The 23,881-nt window shown below is 49.9% G+C and overlaps 2 protein-coding genes across 3 annotated transcripts in view; one reads left to right on the top strand and one right to left on the bottom strand.

Annotated features, from left to right (window-relative positions):
- Positions 1-3,200, top strand: part of INSYN2A (inhibitory synaptic factor 2A) — a 40,008-nt gene extending 36,808 nt beyond the window's left edge. Inside the window, exon 3 of the mRNA XM_047760281.1 lies at positions 636-3,200. Within this exon, the coding sequence (XP_047616237.1) occupies positions 636-819 (184 nt within the window). The 3' untranslated portion in view covers positions 820-3,200. The remainder of the gene's footprint in view (positions 1-635) is intronic.
- Positions 1-23,881, bottom strand: part of DOCK1 (dedicator of cytokinesis 1) — a 535,081-nt gene that overhangs the window by 313,165 nt on the left and 198,035 nt on the right. For both annotated transcript variants that reach the window (XM_047760279.1, XM_047760280.1), the window contains exons 26-27: positions 12,283-12,410; positions 10,171-10,266 (exon numbers count right to left, since the gene is read on the bottom strand). In XM_047760279.1, the coding sequence (XP_047616235.1) occupies positions 10,171-10,266; positions 12,283-12,410 (224 nt within the window). The remainder of the gene's footprint in view (positions 1-10,170; positions 10,267-12,282; positions 12,411-23,881) is intronic.

Here is a 23,881-nt window from a genome sequence, read left to right as displayed (position 1 = left end):
GCTGTTTATTCCATGAAGCACACGTGTGCGGTCTGCGGACAAGCAAAAGGGGGATGCACGCATCCCATGTCCCACTTCCAACAACACGTTACACATATGTCACACCAGCTGTGTACATGCATCCGACTTCCAAGGTTTGCCATGAAAGCAAGGGAGTTCCTTTCCAAAGAAAACGAACCTATTTGATGTCGTTCACAGCAACCTCGAGCAAAAACGTATCACAGGCAACCGCCTACTCCTAAGCCATAAAATTCCATCATAGGCAGAACCCAGAAGTTCCCTTCATGCCTCAGCAGTAACGAACCCAATCAGTATCCATGAGGATGCAGGTTCGATTCCTGGCCTTGCTCAGTGGGTTAAGGATCCACTCTTGTTGTGAGCCCTGGTGTAGATCACAGATCCTGTGTGGCTGTGGCGGGGGCTGTGGCCGGCAGCTGCAGCTCCCATTGGACCCCTAGCCCGGGAACTTCCACGTGCCGAGGGTGCAGCCCTAAAAAGACATAATAGTGATGATAATAGTACTAGTAACCCGAATGATTTTTACCCGGGTTGGACGTGACCAAATTCTGCTCAAAGGGAGTTCTTTATTTAGGGAAGACCAAGCGCTAAATCCCTGCCCTCTCTTTTCTTTCTAGTGTGGAGCTAGATTTTAAGCAGCAGGAAGACAAACTCCAACCAGTTCTGAGGAAACTCCATCCTTTTGAGGAAACTCAGGTTACACCCTCGCCTTACTCTCAGGAGATTTACTCCTCAACTCCCAAGCAAAAATCCAAAACTGAATCTAAAAAGCACGGACGGTGGAAACTCTGGTTCCTTTAAAACCCATGGTGTTTGGAGTCTCGAGGCCGTCTTTCGAACCCACTGGAGGTCACGGCAAATCCTTTTGCAACACGAACAGGGTGGAGCGAACGGTGGCCGCCTCGGGGGCCACCCAGTTCTCCCCTGCTTTTACCAAAAAGGCCTTTGTTATAACAGATAACAGACACAAGGTGGTAAATGGCACACCTTGCCAGCTGTTCTTTGCAGCTCCCGGATGTGGGACGTAAGATCGGAAACAAAACGTACGTCGTCAGAGATGAGAAGTAAATAATTCTCTGCCCCCACCCCAGATCGGCAAGTAGTATGTTATCCGCCTGCAAAGTGGCAGGCTGTCACTCTGTACACAGCTAAAACGCATCATTATTTTCGAGCCTTTATTATGATTATTTTTTGTAACTACCGAGAAGAAAAAACAAGTAGCCCTTATGTTTGCAAAGGACTTCATTTTTATGTTTACTTTTGCAAAGAAGTGGGGGGCAAGTGCAATTTTCAGCACATCAAATTCCGGAGAAAGCACAATTTTTTCAAGTGGTCGGAGACCATGCGTAATCTCTCAAATGTGACTATATGTATATTTGCCTTCATGTGCTGTAGCGCTAAGCCAAGTGACCACGTCTCAGCGTCACACTGACACCTCAAATGCAGCATCCGCTTCATCTCCAGACCCGCGACACGCTTCCTCCTCATTCTCCAAATGGCCAGCAGCCAGGAGTCCCCCAAAGTCAGGACATGCCCTTAATCACTGCAAGTCGACAGGGTCAGAGCTATCGGACGCTAAGCTCTCTTAGATCTCATTTTTAATCTTTTGGTACCCAAAGGCCAAATGATACATTCTGGCAAGACACACACAGAGATACACAGTGGCTAATGCAGTCCCATTAAGTCGCAGACGGACCCTGCCACCAGAAAACGTTTCCGTGGCTCCCTCGTTGAGGCGCTGTGCACACGGAAGCTCGGGCAGCCGTTTGATAACAACCGTGGAAGACCTGACCATCTCAAAGAGAAACCGCGTGCTTAGTTTAGCTGCTCTACCAACAAACCAACTTAATGTCATCTACATTTAACCTGTTAGTGAGCTGTACTACATGACATATCTAGGGGAAAAGCTGTGAATCAAATGTTTTTAGGTCTTTTTTAAATAAATCGTGACACTTAGAGTTCTCTTTTGATTACACATTGCAATATAAATCTTAGTTCCTTTATTTTTTCACTCATTCCTTTGCACCTTTGCAGCTATCTTTTTATAGAACTCAAAAGCCCCTAGTCTGTGGATGACTCTGTCTACCAAGTTTTGGCTTTTCACAAGAGGAAGTCAGGAACTTCTTTTGCCTTTTTTTTTTTTTTTTTTTTTTTTTTTGTACAACTTCAATTCTGAGTAGTTTGTGAACGTACACTAAAAGCCGAGTCTTCTGGTGTCTGTCCAGCAGTTTCAGACGTCCTCTCGTGCTCACACGCGCCTCTCAGTGATGAGTCAGATGCCAATAAAAAGTGGTCCGCCTTGGTAAAAGGATCACTACTTAAGTTCCTCGGATTGGAGCTATTTCTTGCCATGCGTTTTCATCCCGACTCAACGCAAATCTACTTTTGTTCTAAGTGTTTTGAGGCTCCGAGGATCTTAGTGATCAGCAGTCAGACCTGGACTTGAGACTGAATGAAAGAAGTATCTCACGCAAGCATCCTTTGGGGGGTTCCTCAAGCTCTATCCGCAGATGTATGCTTTAATTAAAAGAGGAAAAAAAATGTATCTTTTGTGGAAACAATATATGAGGATACAAATCCTTGAATAGGAGTTGACAGAATTGAGGAATATTTTTGGGCTCAAGGAAGGCTGAGTGAGTTGATCGCCTATCACGAAGGAAGTGCACTTGTTTTGTGTAGAGATGAAATTCCCCCCAAAATGTGTTTCATGTATTTTATACTGTTTTTAAACTCAAGTTATAAAAATGTTTGCAACAAGTTCTCTCTTCTTGTGTTTTAAGAATCCCAACTATCTCAGTAACTGAAATAAGGGTGTTAGCAGCTTTTTAATTGGTACTCTTAATTCTGTCTAAACAAGAGGACATCCTAGTAATAAACAAAGTCACATCATTGTGTGAAAGCAGTCGAGACACCAAAAAAAAAGGGAATTAACATTTTCAGAGTCAGAAAAGGAACTGAAGGTAAACGAATTCCTATTTAAAAATTAAACTATCTGCAGAATAGAAAAAAAAAATTTTTCCAACTCATTTCACAGTTTAATTGCAATGTGTTACTAAAAGATGATGACTCTTCTCTTAGAGAGATTTAGGTAAAATCTTTGATACAAAACCAAGGTTAAAAAGTACCGTGTTCCCTCCTATGTACCTGTACACATGGCGTTACGTAGAGAGATTAAATTATTATACTTGTCACTAAGTTCTTTATTAATTTTTAAATAAAAAAACAATCAAAGTTCATGTTCTGTGTGGCTCTTCGACTTATTTCATGGTCTCAATAACCGGGGAAAACAGAATCTGAGAAAATAACACGAAAGGAAAGATGTTCAGGCTGAAGAGAAGGCCCTGGGCCTTAGGAGAGGGAGGGACCCTGCTGCCTGGCCTGGCCTGGCTGGGGACCGGCTGGGGCTGACATCCAGCTCCGACTCCATTTATCAGACCACGCCCCTGGCAGGAGCTTCCGCTGCCAGGATGTCAGGGTGACTTTTAAGGGCAAAAGACACCGTACACAGGAGAACCTGGCTAATTGAGGTCCAGTTTTTAAAGAACTTCAAGGAGACCGCTGAACCCCTGAGCGTTTCCGGGGCAAGTCCTGCAGTGCCCGCTGCAGACAGATTCTCTCTAGATCATCCATCCAGCGGGTCTGCAGCCCCCGGCGATGGCCTGCCTCCTTCCTGCCTCCATCCCTCCCCGGGGTGGGAGGCCAGCCCCCACTGGGCTCAGCACCCTGCCTCTCCCGTGGAGACCAGCCCCAAACCAACGTCTTCTCCCAAAGGGAACAGCCACCTGGAAACCTAGAGGAGGAGAGGTGACCAGACACCTTTCCTGGTCTCTGCAATAACAGAGTCCACGGCAAGGCCAGGGGACCGCTGCGGCCCGAGACAGAAGGCCCCCCGCTGCCCTCCCCTGTTCCTCTGGGGAAACAAGGAGATGAACCCGACTGAGTGCAGGGTGGGGAGGAAAGCCCATGCCCGAGGCACTTGGGGGGACCCTCCGAGGTCTCATTCCACAGGCATTTGTGAGCCGCACCCTGGTGCCGTCTCAGAGGTCGTCTCATCAACAACTGGATCCAGCCAAGGACATTCTGCCACACAGGAGCCCGGCAGTCCCTCCCACAGTGGCTGGCCAGCCTCCAGGAGAGGTCCCCGGCCTCTGCATCGGGGGGTCCTTCCATCGCAGACCCCCCCCCAACTCCAGCAGAGTAAAACCGGGTAGAAAATCAAGGTGCGAGAAAACCTGGCTATCTTGGGAAAGGCATTTGGAGTTGGCAGACGTTTCCTCCTTTTCCTACGAGGTCACCTAGGTGTCCGTTGCCATGGAGACTTGAGGTGTGGCAGAAAGGGCATCCTCACTCGCCGACCAGCATCAGGCTGACTCCAATCTTACACAGTAACCAGGAGTGCGCCCTGCAAAGCCGTGCGCCCTGGGGTACCATCGAAGGCAAGGCAGACCCGAGGTGCACAGCCCTGGATTCCAACTCAGAAGACGCATCATTACATTCAGGGGCTTGCCTTTTGCCTCTCACTGAAGAGAGCAAGAACGAAGAGCAAGAACAAAGGACAAGAACTGGGCCAGGAACTCCTCCAGCCCAGGCTGTCTGTGCGGACTCCACGGCTGAAACACTCATTCCACCGGCATTTTTCCCAGCGAGTAAAATTGGACGTGATCGCTAAGAGGGCAGCTTCGCCGATGCAGTGTCCCCACTGCATGGCTTTCCCCACTGATGGATCTCCTTTTATCCAGAAAAACTCTACCACTGGCGCACTGGACATGGGATACGTGTGTGATGAACTTATTTACCGGAAGAGATGAGCTGCACGATTCAGAAATAAAATTCCACTTCGTGAATTAGCGATACCTTATCGTGCTATAACGTGCATTTTGGAGATGAGAAGGTCATGTGAGTGCAGCCTGTCACCTCTTAAGCAGCTCAGTAATTAATTTAAGACACAGCTTGGGATGATTATGCTAGGACTGCCCAGCAGCTTTTACCCAGGCAGTGGCATGGTTTTTACCTCCTGTGGAATAAATCCAGTCCTGATCCACCTTGGAACAAAAAAACGCTAAGGCCACAGAAATATAAGACAGGATGGAAAAACTGATGCACTGATATCCAAAAAGAATTTATAGAGTCACCACAGCTCACAGGGGCACCTGGAGGAGGATGGCTTTCTACAAGTCCCTTGTATTCCAAGTAGATGGATTGCCAAACATGCAGTTAGAGACACTTTTTATAACACTCTCAGAGAAAAACCACACGCGGCCCATGTGAAACTTTTGTCATGTATTGCTTTCTTTTGCAAATGAAAATGAAGAACAGCAGGTCCTTAAAAGCACATCCATAGGTAAACTCCATTAGAATAAATATCACAAAGTGAATGCTCATGCACGGGGGTGTCACATCTTTGGGGAAGTATTCGGGGATGAGTCTTGGTAAAAGGACTCGGTTCTCTGGGAGACCAATTTTATTACAGTATTTTCCAAATGGAGCAGCATGTCAGGTCCTGACAAATCACACAGGCGCAGAGAAAAGCAGTGGGTTTGCACCATCCCCACACCGATGCTGCTGTCACCATGGAACACCCCCACGCACCAGCGTCCCTGTGGGTGGCGGCTTGAGTGGAAGCAGAAGGAGGTCCATCACTGGAGTCCAGTGAATCGGGAGGGCTGATGGTCACAGAGCAAGGGCAGGCAGACTGGTTCCCTTGTCTAATTAAGCCTACGTCTGTGGATTTTCCAAGGGAATCTGTCTTTTGCAGAGGCTCACAGTTTCATTGCAGTGCATCAGTCAACTTCAGTCTTCTGGTGTGTATCCAGGCCATAGAAAAATCTTTAAAAGTCCTTCTCACTCAATTACATTTTTAAAGGACCCATTAACAAAATGTAAATCTGATCACTGAGAAGCGGCAGCAGCCACTAAGATCATAAGAGAAGGATTGCTCCTTCATTTGCTGCTCAACCCCGCTTGGGTTACAAGCGTTATTCCAGCAAAGACACAGGCAGGTGTGGGTTGGGAGGGTCAAGGGCGGGGGTAGCCGTGTGACCCACCAAACCACTGGTCAGGTCATCGGCCCACAAGACAGGAGACCCCAAGCCACCCTGGCCCCTTGCTCAGAACCATACCCAGTGACCAAGAAGCCCCGCCAAACTCAGGGGGCCGAGAAACCCTTTCAAGGAGGATGAGAAAAATAAACTCTGAAATCGGACAACTCAGCAGCTCACTCGATCACGCTACCGCATCAAGTCGACTGGAATAAAGATAAAATGGCATCATAATTCGGTGACCAGGTTACTGCCAGCCTTCTTCTGCATTAGGGCCTATTTTAGGCATCCACGCGGTCTACAATTCTAGACTTGCCAAATGGAGTCTCGTTTGTTAAAGAAAGGGTAATCCTTAGACTCAAGGCATATTTCCATCCTCCGCATGAGATGCATTCCAATAGCCCGTGTCAAATAGAAGGCTGAAAGGTATAACATGAACGAAAGCAAATGATAAACAACCAACTACATGGTGTTTATAAGATATCACAGACACAGATAAGAGAAAAGGCTTACACTGCACACCACAGCTTATCCAATAACGTGTGAAGCTCCCCAGTCCTCAACCCCACACAGAAGGAGATGGGAAACTGTCAGGCCACAGAACCATCCTCAACCGAGAACGCATCCCGACGGAAACAGGGGCCACGTCTCCCCATTACTGTCGACAACATCACGAAATAACGCATTAAGTGAAGCAGAGCTATTCAAGCCTTCTTTCAATCACACTATCCTCCGTGATTCTTTGGAGTTTGTGAGCTGATTCACAGTTATACCATTCCCGTGTTATTTATGCAACAAAGAGGAGCAAGCAAGAAGGATGGGAATTTGTGTTACAACCGAATGTTACGGCTGACATCCAACAGGTCTAAAAACTACCTTCTGCTCTTTTTCTACCCTGAAAGGTCCACCGATTAAGTTTTTTTATTCACCTTATCAGGGGCATTTTTTCCCTGGATCGCCCTTTCATCTAAATTCATGGAGCAGCAACAGTGAGATTAAGATGCTAACGCACGAATGTGCACTGGAGCCAATGGGGAGACAGCGACGTCAGGCTCGCTGAGCAGGGCAGCATCGCAGGGTCAGCCACCTGTGGATGTCACAGGGCAGACTCATGGTTCCCTGGTGACCGAAAGCGCCTTCTGAACACCTCTAATTTTAAATGGCAAGTGTCCTTCTTGAAAACATCTTGAAATGAGGTCACCACTCATTAAATAATTATAGTTTATTCAGGCTTTTTTTTTTTCTTTTTCTTTTTGAAAAATCCTTCCCTGACAGCTTAGTTCATTTTAGAAAGGAAGTGCTGGGCTCCTTTTATACACATTGGAACTGGGAAGAATCACCTTAGGACCTAAATCCTGTTCCCGCTTCTCTGCTGGAGAAGGACAGGTCATGGCGGATAGGCCTGGAGGTGGGCAGCTTGCTCTAGCCCCCAACCCATCCCCTGACAGTGCCCTGGACCCCTGGCCCCCTGTGCAGGAGGAACAGGGCCACAGCTAGGTAAGACCAAGCTTGGATCCTCATTTCAGACCCCTTGGTAGAAGGTACAAGGTCCCTTCTTAGAACCCCCCTCCCCGCCCCCGCAAAGATTCCTTAGAACACATGAGCTTCTCCAAGCCCTTCAGGAAAGGGGCAACTGATTCGTGGCCTGTCCCTTCCACCTCCAGGAGATCCTAGCCATCTGGTGCCTGGGAATGACCTGAGGTGGCAGATGGAAAGACGCTTACTTCCCTGAACTCCTGCCTCCCTAACTAGGTTGCCGACCCAGGAGGCATCCAGAGTCCTCTTCAGCACCTCCTGGACCAGCATCAAGAGTCTCAATCTCACAGATGAGACCTAGGAAAGCCAGCTCTGGCGCCAACCCAGGGATCCCCGAGAGCGCCGCCATGCCAGCTGTGGACCCAGGATCACGTCCCATCTCTCCGCAGGCATTGATGCAGGAGCCTCTGCAGGATGAAAGTGAGGATTCGGTGAGACTCCTCCACTGGTCACACAGCACCCGGCACCTGCCGAAGTGGCCCAAGAAGAGCTACTGTTATTGACACTTTACCACGACGCCTGCGACAGGAGCGATTTCCCAGAGGCATGCTGGACGACACGGTCAGAGGAGTCGCCTTGGTCTGCTCCATTCGACATCCTCTGACTGAGCTGCGAGCAGGTCTTCCCATCCCCCACCACCCAAGGTCCCATCCAAACTGTCATGGGCCTCCTCCCGGCCCTCCTCTCCCCAGTTCAACCGCTGGCTGGTGGGTCACGACCCAAGTGAAGACACCGCTAGGGGCAAGCCCATAACCAGAGACAGAAGCATCAACACAGTTCACTTGCCTCCACGTGGGCCCATCTCCCCGAGCTGCCCATCATGAGTGCTTGTCACCCACTCACTGCAACGCCACAAGAAGCAGAATGTGCCCTCAGCCCCTCTAATCCAGCCTATTCCAATAGGGACGTTGGCAGAATGACACCAAGCTTGGTTCACCCTTAAGCCACATACCATTCCTTCTACTTAAGGTCCTCTCCACGTTTCCCAAGGAGAGCGCGTTCCAGGCATGCCCACGGCACGACCCCAAGGAAACAGGCACACAGGACCGCCAGAGGGCTCCTGGAGTCACCCCAAGTCTTCCTGCGTGGGGCGCAGTCTCCAGCCACCCTTACAAAAATGTTCCAAGACCAAAGAATAGTCATGCTGGGGAACAGGAAGAGGCAGATCTAGGTTTGCAGGATAATGGAAACGTCCGCTGCAAATAAAGCCAATGCAGAAGGAAATAGTTTATTTCCTGCTTTATACACGTCATCGTCCAAACCTAAAGGAGATACACCTTAAAAGGAATGCTGCACATCACCTGTGCGAAAACTCTGAGACAGAGACCAGACAATCTTACTGGATGTTAACAGAAAGGCAGCACTCGCTCCCTTCCTGTGATTCACCCCAAACCACAGACGGCATCCTTTTCTGCGATGCCCGCACAGAAAGCCAAGCATGCCCAGTGCCGCGTTCCTGTCTGCTGTCCGAAGGAGAGAGATGTGTCGCTGTGCTTGTTCCACTCCCGGGCTTTGCAGACGCAACTCAAGTCATCCCAGCAGAGTGCATCCCAGGGTGCACAGTCTGCTTGCCCATGAAAACTCCAACTGGAGTTTTTCCTTCTGTGATTAGAGCAGTTACTTTTTGAAGTGCAATCAGCCGAACTGACTTCAACGGGTACATGTACGAGAAAGGAAAGAAATCAAATGAGACCCACGCGGGCATCTGTTCCCCAAGAAACACCATCTAAGAACGAGGAGGGTGAGGAAGAGAGTGGCGAGCTCTGGCCAAAGAGCCCTAACACGAAACTTCCGAGACTGTCAAAATTACTGTCAAAATTTTCTTTTTTCTTTCTTTCTTTTTTTGTTTCTTTTTGGGGCCGCACCTGTGGCATATGTAGGTTCCCAGGCTAGGGTCAAATCAGAGCTGTAGCTGCCTGCCCCTGCTCCAGCCACAGCCACACAGGATCCCAGCCACGTCTGCAACCTACACCGCGGCTCAGAGCAGCACGGGATCCTTAACCCACTAAGTGACACCAGGGATCGAAGCTGCATCCTCATGAATCTTCACTGGGTTCGTTAACCCCTGAGCCACTTTCTTGAGAAAGAGAATAACAGAGACCACTCCCCCTCAACAGCTCGTCCGAGAGGAACAGGCGCACTACTTCAGAGCAGCCAATAAAACGCGACGTCGAGTGCCTCCATTCCTTTTTAAGGTCCTTCATAAAGTTTTATTAATGGCACCTTAAATGTAAATACGTGGAAAGACACTGCCAGGAGGATGAGGAAGAAAACACACACCCTTTGCTGGGAGGAAGCAGTGAGAAAACGAAAGCCAAATGCCTCTGTCTCCAAAATGCTGGTCTGCTCACTCTTCGCCTCTGCCATGTGCTTCTAGAATGAGGGAACACGGGCGCATTTAAGCTACGAGACCAATACATAACTGCCTCACAACTGCTTGCTATTTTGTAGTGAGATATGGTTGGTTTCGAAAGGCAGCCGGAAAAGGACCCCGGGGAGGTGGGGCTTGAGCGTGAGTGAAGGGCCTGGGGAAGACGCTCTGAGCCGCGATTCGACCCCCGAGCCTGTGTCCACTTACGATGAGTTCGGAGTCCCGCCCCATGGAGATGACGGTGCGGTTCACGGTCCTGAGCAGCTTCTCCATGATGATCTGGACGTGCCTCTGGGTGGGTCCCTGCAGGAGGACACACCGCTGTAAAGCAACACCTGAGAGCATCCACCTACCCCACAAAGGGCACGTCAAGTACAAACCTTAACGAGATGAAAAACGGTCCTCGTCAGAGGCAAGGGCCTTCACAAGGAAAACGCGAGGCATCGTATTAATTATCCCCCATTAACGAGCATGTGTTATATAATCATCGTAATTGAATTTAAGCAAACCTTAAAAATTAGAGCACAGCTCTCTCAACAATACAATGTGTATGATCCCGGATTAGCTCACCAAGGAGCTTTCTGAAGCCATCGGGCCTTGTGTTCAGGGCAGGCCAGCAGACGGCCACTGCAGATGGTCCTGCATTTCAAAGCCTAACAATGCGGGAACAATCTCAGGGAAGTGAACGTTCAAGTATTTTGTTTCAGCCTGAAACTTCACATTCACGGTGCCATGGAAACGTCTATCCCTGATCTGGTGTGTGATGGGATGGCTGACTTTTTAGGAACTTGGAACATCTCTCAACATGCTTTCTAGATGCTTCTTCTTCTTCTTCTTCTTTTTTAAATGTGGCCACACCCATGGCATGTGGAAGTTCCCAAGCCAGGGACTGAACTGGCACCACAGCAGTGAACCAGGCCACTATAGTGACAATGCTGGACCGCAAAGAAACCCTCTAGGTGCTTCTGCAGAGGCCAGGCAGGCACCACCTCCTCTACGAGGGTTGGCCACACACCCTCTTAACTCCATATCTTTTATCTGATAAGAAAAGGAAATGGCCTAGAGTGGGACCACTGATGTGGGCCCTGGGCTGAAGGCTCCCAAAGGCAATGCCTGCAAGAGCAGACGGAGGAACCCCCGTTGTGGTGAACAAGCCCACCTTATCCCTTTCTTCATGGACACTACCCAGGCTCTGAGAGAAGGAGTAGGAGCAGCAAGAAACAGGGCAGGACAGGCGCGTGTGTGTGTGTGTGTGTGTGTGTGTGTGTGTGTGTGTGTGTGGACTGGGAGGGTGTCCGGACGCCAAGCTGAGGAGCACAAAGAGCAAGCCCTGCTGACTTAAAAATCCTGGCCCATCTGCCACCGCTAGAGGCAGAGACAGACACGGCCCTGCCCACCCACCCAGACACACCTGCAGACCAGTGGCTTCACGTACCTGAGCACAAAGCTGCCCTAAGGTGGGTGGGTACGATGGTACCGCGGAGGCTTAGGGTCAGCGCTTCCACATGTGCTTGCATGAGCTTTTGCGTGAGACAAAAGGTCAGTGGGATGAGCATATAATTGAGAGACGCAAAAGGAAATACCATTAAAAAAAAAGAAAGCTACGAAAGCACATACGGAATTAGGTAATTAGCCTCCTTCTGTTTACTTCCGATTTTTAACATCAAAACCTTTGTCTGACCTTAAATATCAAATCTAAGTCTTGGGAGGCACTTGGCTGAGTAGTTAGAGGAAATAAACTTAAAACACTGTTTCTAATGTAGAAGACTACACATGGTAATATAATCATCATGCTTTATACATAAAGAAAACATAATTTGAGGAAGCAACCTTATAGAGAGAAAGAGTAACTCTTAAAATTAGGGTTTAAAAGGCCATTCCTTTTTTTTTCATTTTTAATTTCTACTTTATTTATTTATTCCTTTATTACCGTGACACCAGCAGCCCAAGGAAGTTCCTGGGCTAGGGGTCAAATCAGAACTGCATCTGAGACCTACACCACAGCCACAGCAACGCGGGACCCAAGCCACATCTGTGACCTACGCCGCAGCTTGCCGTGACACCAGATCCTTAACCCACTGAGCAAGGCTGGGGATCGAACCCACAACCTCACGGACACTGTGACGATTTCTTAGCCTGCTGAGCCACAATGGGAATGCCTTATTTATTTTTTTAATTGAAGTAGAGTTGATATATATAGCTAAGGCTGATCCTGTTTAGGTGAATCACGTGTGACTCGGTCCTGGGAGGCCAGGGTTCACGGGGACTGGAGGCCGACACTTCCCGCGAGGTCTGAGGGGCGGCCCCGCCGTTACTCACCACGTCCTTCCTGTACAGAACCTCCAGGATGTTGCTGAGCAGCTGGCAGCAGGCCTCCAGATCCTCCTGTCTCTCCAGATGATACTTGAGCTGATCTGTCATCATGGGGAGCAGGATCTCTCTGCAGTCTGCAGGGCACACGGGGTTGCCAGTCAGCAGGAGCCCCACCCAGATGCAATGCCCTTTGCTAGAAGCTTGTCCCCCTCGCTTGTGACCCAGCTTTCCAACCTTCGGCCCTTATGTTCTCTCCAGTGTGAAACTGACATCTGGAGGGGTTCAGATCACTCGACTGGGAGGAAATCACCCATTTTGTTATAAAAGAATTCACACACAGGCACTCACATGTGCACACATGGGTGTCAGCTCACAAACATACACATATACACACCCACACATACCCCACAGATTACACATGGATACAAATGCAAATACAAAGGCTGGGGCTGTAACTAATTTCCTGTACTCAACTATAAACTTGCTGATTTGCAACTTTAAAATAAATACTTGTTACAACAAAAATGATGTAAATTGCAGCACTTGTCATTGCTTTTAGGAGGACCAAAGCATCAGTTCATAATCTACATTCACCACTGGATTTTTTTTTTTTTTTTCGGTCTTTTCAGGGCCACAGCCGAGGCATATGGAAGTTCCCAGGCTAGGGATCAAATCAGAGCTGCAGCTGCCAGCCTACACCACAGCTACAGCCAACGTCAGATCCGAGCCGCGTCTGCAACCTGCACTACAGTTCACGACAATGCTGGATCCTTAACCCACTGAGCAAGGCCAGGGATCAAATCCATGTCCTCTGGATACTTTCGGGTTCATTACTGCTGAGCCACGACGAGAACGCCCCCCCCCCCCCCGCAACTGGATCTTGATCACTCAGGGAAAACTTTCTGCTGGGCTCACACCTGCAGAGGGACAGTCCGTGGAAGGCTGGGAGCTCAGGCTTAGGAGTGACGCTGTCTGGGTTTCAAGCCTGCTGGCTTCCTTGCAAGGTCATTTCGGGTGAGCTGGTTGACCCCATGAGCCTGGGGTTCCCCACCTCTAACAGGGGCACGGTGGCACTAGCTCCTTATACTGTAAGGCACAATGCACTCCCGCAGGGTGAAGCTTAAAGGCCTGGCCTGGCACAAACAGGGGCTCAGGATGGGCACTAGCCATAAGGATGTGACACTGGTGAACAGCCCCCGCCCCTCCTGGCCTCCAAGACCCCTGGGCTGATGCACAGGCAGGTGAGGGAGAGAGTAGTAGGACAAGGTATTGACCTTGGAGGTGAGAGTTCAGGAGGCCTCCTTTGGAAGACAGTCCATTCACCTGCTGGGAAGAGGAATCTCCCTCACAGGGTGGGCAATCCAGGAAAAGGATCCCCAGATACCAAGTCAGCGGGACAGGAGCCTATGACATGTCATGAACACGCACAGCTCAGGAGGGTGTGGAGAGGAGGGGCAGGATGAAAGTCCAGACAGGCTGCTGGATTTCGTCCTGAACAAGATTCAAGATGAAATGCCACTACAAACTGTCTCCTGCAACTGGGAAATCCTATCCTCCAAAGCGGACTAGCTGTTGACAACACCAGTTCTCTAAGGTGAAACGAGCCCAGCCACCGCTGTTCCTTTCAAATGCGGAGCACGAGAAAAAACACAGCAGAGCACTGGATCGAAAGGGGTGGGGGATGGGAAGATGCGGGTGGGGAAGGGGTAGGATGAGATGGAAAAGCTAGAGCAAGCCTCCTGAAGGTGCTTGGTTAGGGCAAAGCAGACCTGGGCAGCTAGCGACTGCAACAGTCCAAAAGGCCTGACCTCCCGCATCGGTGGTGAGTTGGAAAGGAGAGGCCTTGAGCCAGAGCAAACTGGAGGCAGGCTGAACACAGCAGTAGGCGATTAACTGGGCAAGAGGATGGGGGCTGAAGGAGAGTCAAACACAACACCCAGCATCCCTGAAATGGGGCATCTGGCACCCTGTGATGCCAGCCACGGGGAGGAGAGTAGGAGCAGGAGGGCGTGTAAGGGAGGAGAAAAGGACCAGAATTTGGTTTGGGACAAGTTGAATTTGAGTTGCCTTCTGGACATCCAAGTCCCCCCCCCTCCCCACCCCAAATGGAGAGAGAGTTCTAGACCTTAGAGAGTCCGGGCCTTACTGAAGGAAGAAACAACAGCCCTAGGCCGTAACAAATGCCGAGTGTGGGACTCAGACCATCACAGAGGGGGGTGTAGAATGAGAAGGAAAAACCGTGAGGAGCAGTCAGGATGTCGACACCGGAACAGGAGGTGGAGCGAGGACAGATGGGGGACGAGGCAGACGAGGGCGACGTCACCCGAACCCAAGGAGGGCAGGTGGCCAGCGCGGCCAAATGCGGCGGCAAGAACAGGTAGAACAGCGTGGCCCTGGAACGTGGCAATTAAAAGCTAACCGAGTCCTTCCTAAGGCAGCTTCCTGTGTGGGATGAGAAAATGGAAACAGCCCAGACACGGCTCCAGAAGCAGGGCCGTGAAATGAAAGGAGCCGCATGATCTAAGGATCGAAACTCGCTTAGGTTTTCACTTGTTTTTTCCGGACAGCATCATAGAAAGGATGCTCAGAAAGTTAAAGAGAAGTAAACGAACTAGACACAAATACGACTCGAGATGAAATGCAGTGACTAATTATCTCTTCCACGCGGGAAATCCCATTTACCTCTCATCACCCACGCGCCAGTGTGGGCTCTGTTGACGACCCCAGTGTGTGTGAGGAAATCAGCCCAGCCCCTCTCGCTCCCTTTACCACGCAGAGCCCAAGAGAGAACAGACAGCAGAGCTCAGAACCATCCGGCAGCCTGAGCTTGTTTTTAGGATCTTACGTTTGAGGATTTCTAGTGTTAACGATACATAAAAGCATGTTTTGCATTAATGGTTCCTGAGGTTTTCCTTTTTTTTAATATAAGAAAAAAGTGGAGTTCCCGTCGTGGCGCAGTGGTTAACAAATCCGACTAAGAACCATGAGGTTGCGGGTTCGATCCCCGGCCTTGCTCAGTGGGTTAAGGATCCGGTGTTATCGTGAGCTGTGGTGTAGGGTGCAAACGCGGCTCGGATCCCGCGTTACTGTGGCTGTGGTGTCGGCCAGCAGCTACAGCTCCGATTCGACCCCTAGCCTGGGAACCTCCATATGCCACGGGAGCAGCCCTAGAAATGGCAAAAAGACAAAAAAAAAAAAAGTGAGCATGCGACACCAGGCTGGTTCCTGAAGGTATGCAGAAATCCACTTAGAAGACTTTTCCAAGAAGTGCTTGGAGGTGGAGAAGGCCTCGGGGTGGAGGCGGGCGTCAGGTGGGGACCGGGAAATGCAGGCACAGCACACGGCCGGCCGGTCTTCTGCCTTCCAGGGGGATGCAAGAAGGAAGCTCACGCTAAGGCTTTTTCAAACTCCATTTTGATTTAACCCCGAGAAAAGGACTGCCAGCGGCTCTCTTTTTTCAGAATGAGTTCCGTCCGATGAATACACGCATGTACTCATTGCGGTCACTCACCATTTCCGTAACCAATACGTGGGCAGAGGTAAGGCAGATATTCAAGTGCTGTCCATCCTCCCGGCAGAGGCCAGGCCAGCCTCGCTCACTCTGATGTCGGGAGTCAGAGACGGTCAGAGGGCCAGAGCACAGCCCAAGGGGAAGGCGCTGCCTCGGGGGCACCAGGCCGGGCCCTCCGTGTCGGCACCCCTGGATCTCAGGACCATCCCACGTGTGATGCCCTCTTACCTCCTCACCCAACCCTTCCTGCGATGCCAGTGGGCACAAGGGCCCCATGGACAGTGTCTCTCCAAAGGCCACAGACCCTGGAGCTCATCACGAAGGATGTGCTTCCAAGCCGAGGCAGCTGCCAGCGCAGGAGGGTGCAGAGGTACCAGCGAGCCGACCAAGGACAAAGCCAGTCCAAGGGAAAGGCCACGAGGGAAGGACCTGGTGGCAGTGGATCCAGCCTGGCAATGCGGCTGCCCCTGTGCACCCCTAATCCAACGTCGTTCCCACAGAAGGGCGTTCGCTGGCGACACGCATCTTCGGTAGCGCGTGAGCTGCTGACCTGAACCACAACACAGCATCCCGGGTAGGTTGACACCCAAGGGGCGAGGGCGCCCCCAGCAAAGCGGAGTCCAGCCCTGCCTGTGCTCAGCCTCCAGGTCTCAGACAGGATCTGGGAGCATCTCCGGATGGTCCCCCTTCCCTCCCACCTGGGACACATGACACAATCCGACCCCGCCCCCCCCAACACACACGCACCCAATGGGCCTGAGGCCTCGGCTGCCCCCCAACCACATGGGCAACCCTATCGCGGCCACCACCACTCCAGAGATAAGTCGAGTTTCCAGAAAGACATGTCGGGGGCAAATGAGAGCCGCAACGTGCTGAGCAGGTGAGGCCGGGCCCTGACAGCATGACGAAGGCAGGCATGGCCGTCCAGGCCTTGCAACGTCCGGTTCCGAAACAAGCTCGGGGGAGGCCAGCAGCCAAAGGCCTCATGGACTGGCCAGGCCACAAGGGGAGCAGGGCCGGGTCCACCCACAGTCCTAGAAAATCAGAGCCACACTATTGTGGTCTCAGAGGGGGCAGAAACGGCCCTTCAGGTTCCGGCCGAAGGGCGCCCTGGATGGTCCCCACTTACCCATCATCCAGGCCAAGCAAGGGCGGACGTACCGTCCTCGGAAGGAGCGGCGTGTGTGGGTCTCACTTGTCAGGATCGCTCCAGGATGACGGAAGTGACAGCGGCCCTGTTCAACCCCGGCAGGGAGATGCCCCCCATCATCTCTGTCCACCCGGCGGAAGCACCCACTGTCCACCCAGCCCAGGGGTCCGTGACAGCCTCGCTCCTTTGTCACCCAGCCTCCTTTGAGGAGAAACAACCACTGCCGTTTTGTCATGTTTAGAGACATTTCATTGTCCTAGCCCCTGAGAACCTACAAGCCCAGGGGTTAGCATCCTGCAGATGGACCCACCCACCTCTGGGTGGCCAAGATAACGAGGGACAGTGGGGACAAGCACACGTCACTGAGAGGATGGACCGAGACAGCGCAGCAGGACATTGTGAAAGTCCAGCACCCCTGCGTGGAGGGACACCACCTCCCGGCCCCAGGACAGAGCTCCGGCCCCGGGCCACACACCAATCACAGGACCGGGCACCTGAGCAGGCACAGCAGGTGTCTGCCCGGGCTTTGCTTACACACGCCCTGACCACCCCAGGCACCTTGGAGGCCTCCAAGGACAGAGGGTCACAAAGCAGCAGCACCTTCAGAAACACATCCCAGAACCCCCAGGAAGAAAGGCAACGTGCCAGCATCCTCCAGTGGCAGCGAGGACCGAAGCTGCAGGCGGCACAGGCTGGTAAGCATGATCGGCAGGTGCGGGCACGGCCCCCGGCGGACCTGGGGACAGCCGGGCCTCGGGGCCAGGTCCTGGACCGCTGGAAATTACCACTGGTCTGGGATCTGATCCTCCTTCCTGGAAGGCAGTTTTCGCGAGGGCAGAGGGCTTGACTCATCTCACTAAACTGAGAGTGAGAGTGTGTGTGCGCCTGCGTGTGTGCCTGTGCATGGGGGGGGGGGTTGTGCTCACGTGGAGAAGCCCTCTCTTCCCAGCAGGACAGCTGCTGCAAAGGACATTTGCTGACAGTCCTTTCTCGTATGTCAAACACAGCTCTGTGCTTCTGCGAGGGGCTGAGGAAGGACCTGCAGGCGAGGGTCCCTGTCCCAGCCTCGGAAGACATTCGAGGGGCAACACCTCACAGCAGGGTCCCTCTGGCCTCTCCAGTGACCTGGTGTCACTCGACAGTGTCCGAGCTGATCCGGACAGCATGTTCGGGTGTGTGTGTGTGTGTGTGTGTGTGTGTGTGTGTGTGTGTGTGTGTGTGTGTGTGTGTGTGTGCATGCGCCGGAGTGCTGGTCTGGGTTCACGTGTGACTGAGGTCCACGGTATCCCAGGAGAGAGGCTGCCTCCCGGTGCCACCCCAGCCCCCAGCAGCCCCCACCCCCCCAAGGCAGAGTGAACCTTGTTTCAGAAAAGGCCTCCCTTATTCTGCACTGCAGCCCCTTTCAAGATGTTTTTTTAAAGGGATGGAACCCAAGTTTGAAATGACACGAAAGATCTGAAAATTTTATTGTAAGTTAAGACAAAAAAAATCAAGCACACAGAGGAAGATTGATCACACACACACACAATCACACTCACACACACTCTCACACACACACACACACACTCTCCTGCCTGCAATGAACTACTACTTGAAAGCGTCAGGTACTGTCTCTGGCAGCTGAGGAAGAGGAACCTCCCGACATGCTTTGAGCGTCCCAACCCAGTGTCCTCAACACCCTCTCCCATGAACGGCATGTCATTTCTATACATTATTTGTGCCAAGAGTCCCATTAGGTTCAAAACTTATGGCCTGGGAAGCTGACCGTCCCCCTGTCACCTCAAAAAAAAAAAAAAAAGAAAGAAAAGAACAGTCAACTCAACAAACCTTAGATTTTAAAAGGAAAACCCATTTTAAATAAACTACCCCCAGCCAACCACATGCAAAACAGCTGCGACAAACACCAGAATGAAAGTCTAGGAACCCAGGTCAGTCTGTTTGATTTTGGAAAAGGCTTTCAGTGTCAGGAAGGCTCGGTTTACCCACGCACACGAGGTAACGATCAATTCCACCCTGCTCACGCTTCGCTTTGGGTCTTGGGCAAGCTTCTTAAACCCTCTAAGCCTTAACTGCCCTTATCTGCAAAATGAGTGTGCTGTTATTAATGGACCCCTCGGGTTTACTTTGAGAGTGAGATGAGACGAGACAACGGGTGTACCTGGCAAACAGGAAGCATTCAATAAATGGTAAAACATACCATAAAGAGTCATTAACAGCAACGGAAATAATATCATGCAAAGGCAGGCTTTTCAACAAAAGACAAGGCAAAAAAACTGGGTTTGTTATCCCAGAGGGTAGCCAGGAAGCCCTTGACATGTGCTTAGTGCCACTGAGAAGAGGCATTTCCAATTTTAGTTAAATGGAAGTAAGTCTCTGACTTTTAAAACGTAAAAAATGACACCTGACTCGATGATCAGACACGACCGTTTGGAACAACGGGAACAACTTGGGTATGTGAAGCGACTTTTCAGTGGCAAATTTTATTCCACGTCAAAATCGCAGATCTATCTGTGACGAAACTTCAGCACCCGCATCGAGATGCGCTGTACGTGTAAAAATCTCACTGGATTTCAGAGACTTGGTTTGAAAACAAGAGTATAAAATATGCCACTTGTAATATTTAGATCAAAGTCATGCTGACATGCTAGTTCACATAAAATACATTATTAAAATTAATTTCACCAACCGCTTTGTACTTTTTATCTTCTCCGGTGGCCTCTATAAAATGAAAAATTCCATATGTGGCCGGCATTCTATTTCAGTTGGACAGCGCGGGCTCGGATTAGGCGAGGAAGCAGATGTTACAGGCCTCCTGTGTGATTTCTCATTTTAATGAACTGGTGGTCAGCTTTGGAAGGAGAATCAAGGCCAAGGCTTTCTCCTGTCCCATCATCGTCACACGGACGGGACTGCAGGCTTCGTGAGCACGCGCTAGTCCGAGTCAAGGCACAGATCTGACCCCACAAGGAAGCCAGAACCAGCTAGCACAGCGGTCCTGGTTTTCCTGCTGTGCAGAGGGAAATGCAGTCAGCTCAGCCAGCCAGGAAAGCGCGAGCAGCCCACGGCCCCAGACTCCCCGCAAATCAGCTGAGGGGCTCAGAGGTCCTGCAAGCGACCAGCCACCCTTCCCCCGTGTGATCCACTCTGATTACAGCCAGCAATAATTTGACATCTGCTCCTCCTCAGCGGTGCCGGCTGAAGCCATGATGATTAATGCTCTGGTAATGGGCACAAAGCAAAAAATATTAATCTTTATAAAAGGTATTCAACAGGCATCATCAGCTTATAAATGTCCAAGAAGAACATCCGTCTGTAACTCCATTACGCCTCTACATCAAAGCGGGATGCAAATACAAGAATGAATTTGTCCATTTAAAACATTCGCTTTATGAACGCTGAAAAATGTGCTTCTTAATTTTTAGTTCGGTCACATTAAACAAATGATCCATAAAGTGCGTTTAATAACCTTGAGCCTGTTACACAGAAGTGAGATCCAGATTAACACTTTTAATGAGAATTAAACAGTAAGAGCCATATAAACGGAGGATGCTGGCTATCCATCTTTCATAGACAATCGCATATTCGTCAACAGTCAAAGAACGCTGGACCCACATGATTCCATCTGTTTACTGAATCTCTCCCGGCACAGAAATCTTCCAACAATAGAAAGGCAGAAAACTGAGCCAGCAATGGAAGGGACCACAGAAAGCAATCTACTCATGTCCAGATTTTACAGATGTGGCACCAGCAGCCAGAGTACAGGAACAGGCAGCAGCCAAGCCAGAATTAGATGCCTGATCCTGAAGCCAGAGCTCCTTAGAGTAAAGGATGCGCACATGCACACAGGTAGGTACACGTGACATTTATCCTTACCTGTCAGGTGCAGAATCTATTTTTCTAAGAATCACTTCAATTAAGTCATAAGCATTAGTAGCAAAGGAGGAGAAGTTCACACGGAATAACCCTACATGGGTCAGCTTTCCTTTCGGAACTTCGGTTTCTTTTGCCTGTAAATGGAGTAAATACAACGGACCCGCACTTCTTCTCAGCCTGTTGACGGGCAGCACCTTTGTCATTGCTCTGGCCAGAAGACCCTCCGCACCACTTAGCTGAATGCTGACATGATCAGAGATAAGATAATCTGTGTATCAGCCTTGAGGGACCCGACGCCACGGGATTTTAACGGAGAGGGGGACCTGGAAGGGACCACGGCATGATACAGCCTGCAGAACAACAGGGAAGGAGGCTGGTCCAAGATATGTCTTCTGGATGACGTCACTAGGCCTACAGTAAAAAGTGTGTCATCTTTGCAAAGAAGAAAGTGGGGCAGCAGAGAGTTTGTATTGTTTGGTTTGGAGAAGCATTAATAGAGGTCAAGCGTCCATTAGCATTATAATAATAAATGCTTTGTCAGAAGAAAGAAAGAAGCGGCAATGGAGAAAAATTACGAATGAGTCCCATTTAAAAGTAGATGGAAAAATGAGAAAGACTCGAGTAAAATGCCAGAGAAGACAGTGTGCTGGTCAGATCAGGAAGCTATGGAGAATAGGTAAGGTGGTGGCTTGATGCACTTAGAGGAATTCTCTAGGCCTGCCTGTCCTTGGGCAGAATCTTAGCAGGTGAAAGATGAGGGAACAAAGAGAGGAAAGCAAGGCTGGAGTGTGCTGTGCATTCTTTTACCCTAGAGGGTGAAGGTCAAGAACACAGGTCTTGGCCAACATGGGCCAGCACACACAACTCTGCGGGTTGCCCCCACAAGGAGCTAGATAGTTTAAAAACCATCAAAACCAAGTGGTCTGTCCACTCCATCTTGAGGAAAGGACTGTTTCCTCAGGGAAGGGTTAATGCCACAGAAAAAAGTCACATCTAGAAGGAGAACCTAGGAGACTGCAGGCTGACCTAAGATGCCTCCAACCAGCCTCGACAAGTTTCTGTAGGCAACACATGGTGCAGGGACAGAGCTACGCTCAAAGGCCATAGAAGGAACCATGCAGCCAGGAGACTCAGAGGCTCAGCGTCCTGGTGCCAGTGTGAGCAGGACTACATATAGATAAGCAAGGCAGCCTCTTCAAAGGTGGCTCTTCATGCCCCCAAAATCAAGCAATAGGCACAGGAGTCCACTTAAGAGGTGCATGCAGAAGAGAGAGCCAGCAGACTCTGATAAAGGTTAGACCAGCTATAGAGTTCCCGTCGTGGCTCAGTGGTTAACGAATCCGACTAGGAACCATGAGGTTGCGGGTTCGATCCCTGGCCTTGCTCAATGGGTTAAGGATCCGGCGTTGCCGTGAGCTATGGTGTAGGTGGCAGACGCGGCTCAGATCTGGCATTGCTGTGGCTCTGGTGTAGGCCGGTGGCTACAGCTCCAATTCAACCCCTAGCCTAGGAACCTCCATATGCCGCAGGAGCGGCCCAAGAAAAATGGCAAAAAGACAAAAAAAAAAAAGGTTAGACCAGCTACACTCTGAGCAACTTGGCACTGCCAATTTGATCACACAGCAAGAGGGAAGAAAAAGCTACGAAAACTCCCTGAGTACATGAGCACAACACTACATGGTTTATTTATGTTTAATCTATTTATGCGTTTACGTGTTTGCATGCTTGTATTTTATCTTGTTTGATATGGCGTTTGAAGTGAATTCAGTTTTCAGCATGCATTACTCATATGGCGGATGTGAAACAGTTTATGAAAAGAGTAGGTGATGGATTTGAAACAACTCCTTAATCAGCACCAAGGTGGTGGACAGCTCCCTGCATGGGCTTTCTGCCTCTAGACCGGGACTTGCTACTTAACGCCTGGGTCGTTCTCCGTAAATTAGGAAAATTATTCTTTTCCAATTATGCATTTTCAAACGGATGGCTCTGACGCCTCTCCAAGGACTCAAACTTGTTAACCAACAGTCCCGAGCACGTGGTAGGTGCTCAACAAATTATCATAGAATTGAAATGGATATAATTTAAGAATCTGAAATTGAGTTCACCCTCTTAGATTCATTCAATAAGCCATTTTAAAAAGGCTGCCCCATTTTAACAAACGGTCTTTTCAAAAACACATAAAATGAAAGCTCTAGAGTGTTATAGACAAAGAGGGATGAGAAAAGGTACAGTACTTCATAGATAAAGATTAAAATTTTCTCAAGGCACGGAAAAAGAACAGAAGAGGAGAAAATTGTATTCATATTCCATCATTACTTAAAGAATTAGTCTTTGCGGTTCACAGCTGGTGCCGTTCATTAGAAGTCATCAGCTAACTGCCTCATTAAAGTATCCCAGAATGCGACACAAGGGGTGCATTAAGTAATCGTGGCATAAGATGGTACCAATCCCAATTTTTCTTTCTGTACAACATCCATGGAGTTCACAAAACTACTACAGAGGGGCTCTGGGTTTAAGATCTCTTCATAGGAGTTCCCGTTGTGGCACAGCAGAAATGAATCCGACTAGTATCCATGAGGATGTGGGTTCAATCCCCGCCCTCACTCAGTGGGTTACGGATCCGGCACTGCCGTGAGCTGTGGTGTAGGTCGCCGACGTGGCTCGGATCCTACGTTGTTATGGCTGTGGTGTAGGCTGTAGTTCTGATTCGACCCCTAACCTGAGAATCTCCATATGCCGAGGGTGCAGCCCTAAAGAGAGCAAAAAAAAAAAAACATCTCTTTAATAAAGAGAAATGTGTCCATTGTCCACAGTAGAGAACCTCAGGAGATTTTATTTTTATTTATTTATGGATCTGAAAAGCATGAAGAAGGTCTGCTTTACTGGAGGTCTATATTAAACAGACAACGTTTCTTCCTACTGTTTAACGCACGACAAATTGATTAATAGCGTGATTTTGTTGGCGATATAGATTCTCCATCTCCGGTCTCATCACAATGAAAATAGTCTAGAAATCTGACTTGGATGCTTTCTAATAGCTAGTCCCAATAGGCCTCTGGGCCTTTGCCCTT

Source organism: Phacochoerus africanus, chromosome 15 (genome assembly GCF_016906955.1).
Source record: "Phacochoerus africanus isolate WHEZ1 chromosome 15, ROS_Pafr_v1, whole genome shotgun sequence".
Taxonomy (NCBI): Eukaryota; Metazoa; Chordata; class Mammalia; order Artiodactyla; family Suidae; genus Phacochoerus; species Phacochoerus africanus.
Note: the sequence above shows the minus strand (reverse complement) of the source record. Positions and strands in the feature narration are given on the sequence as shown.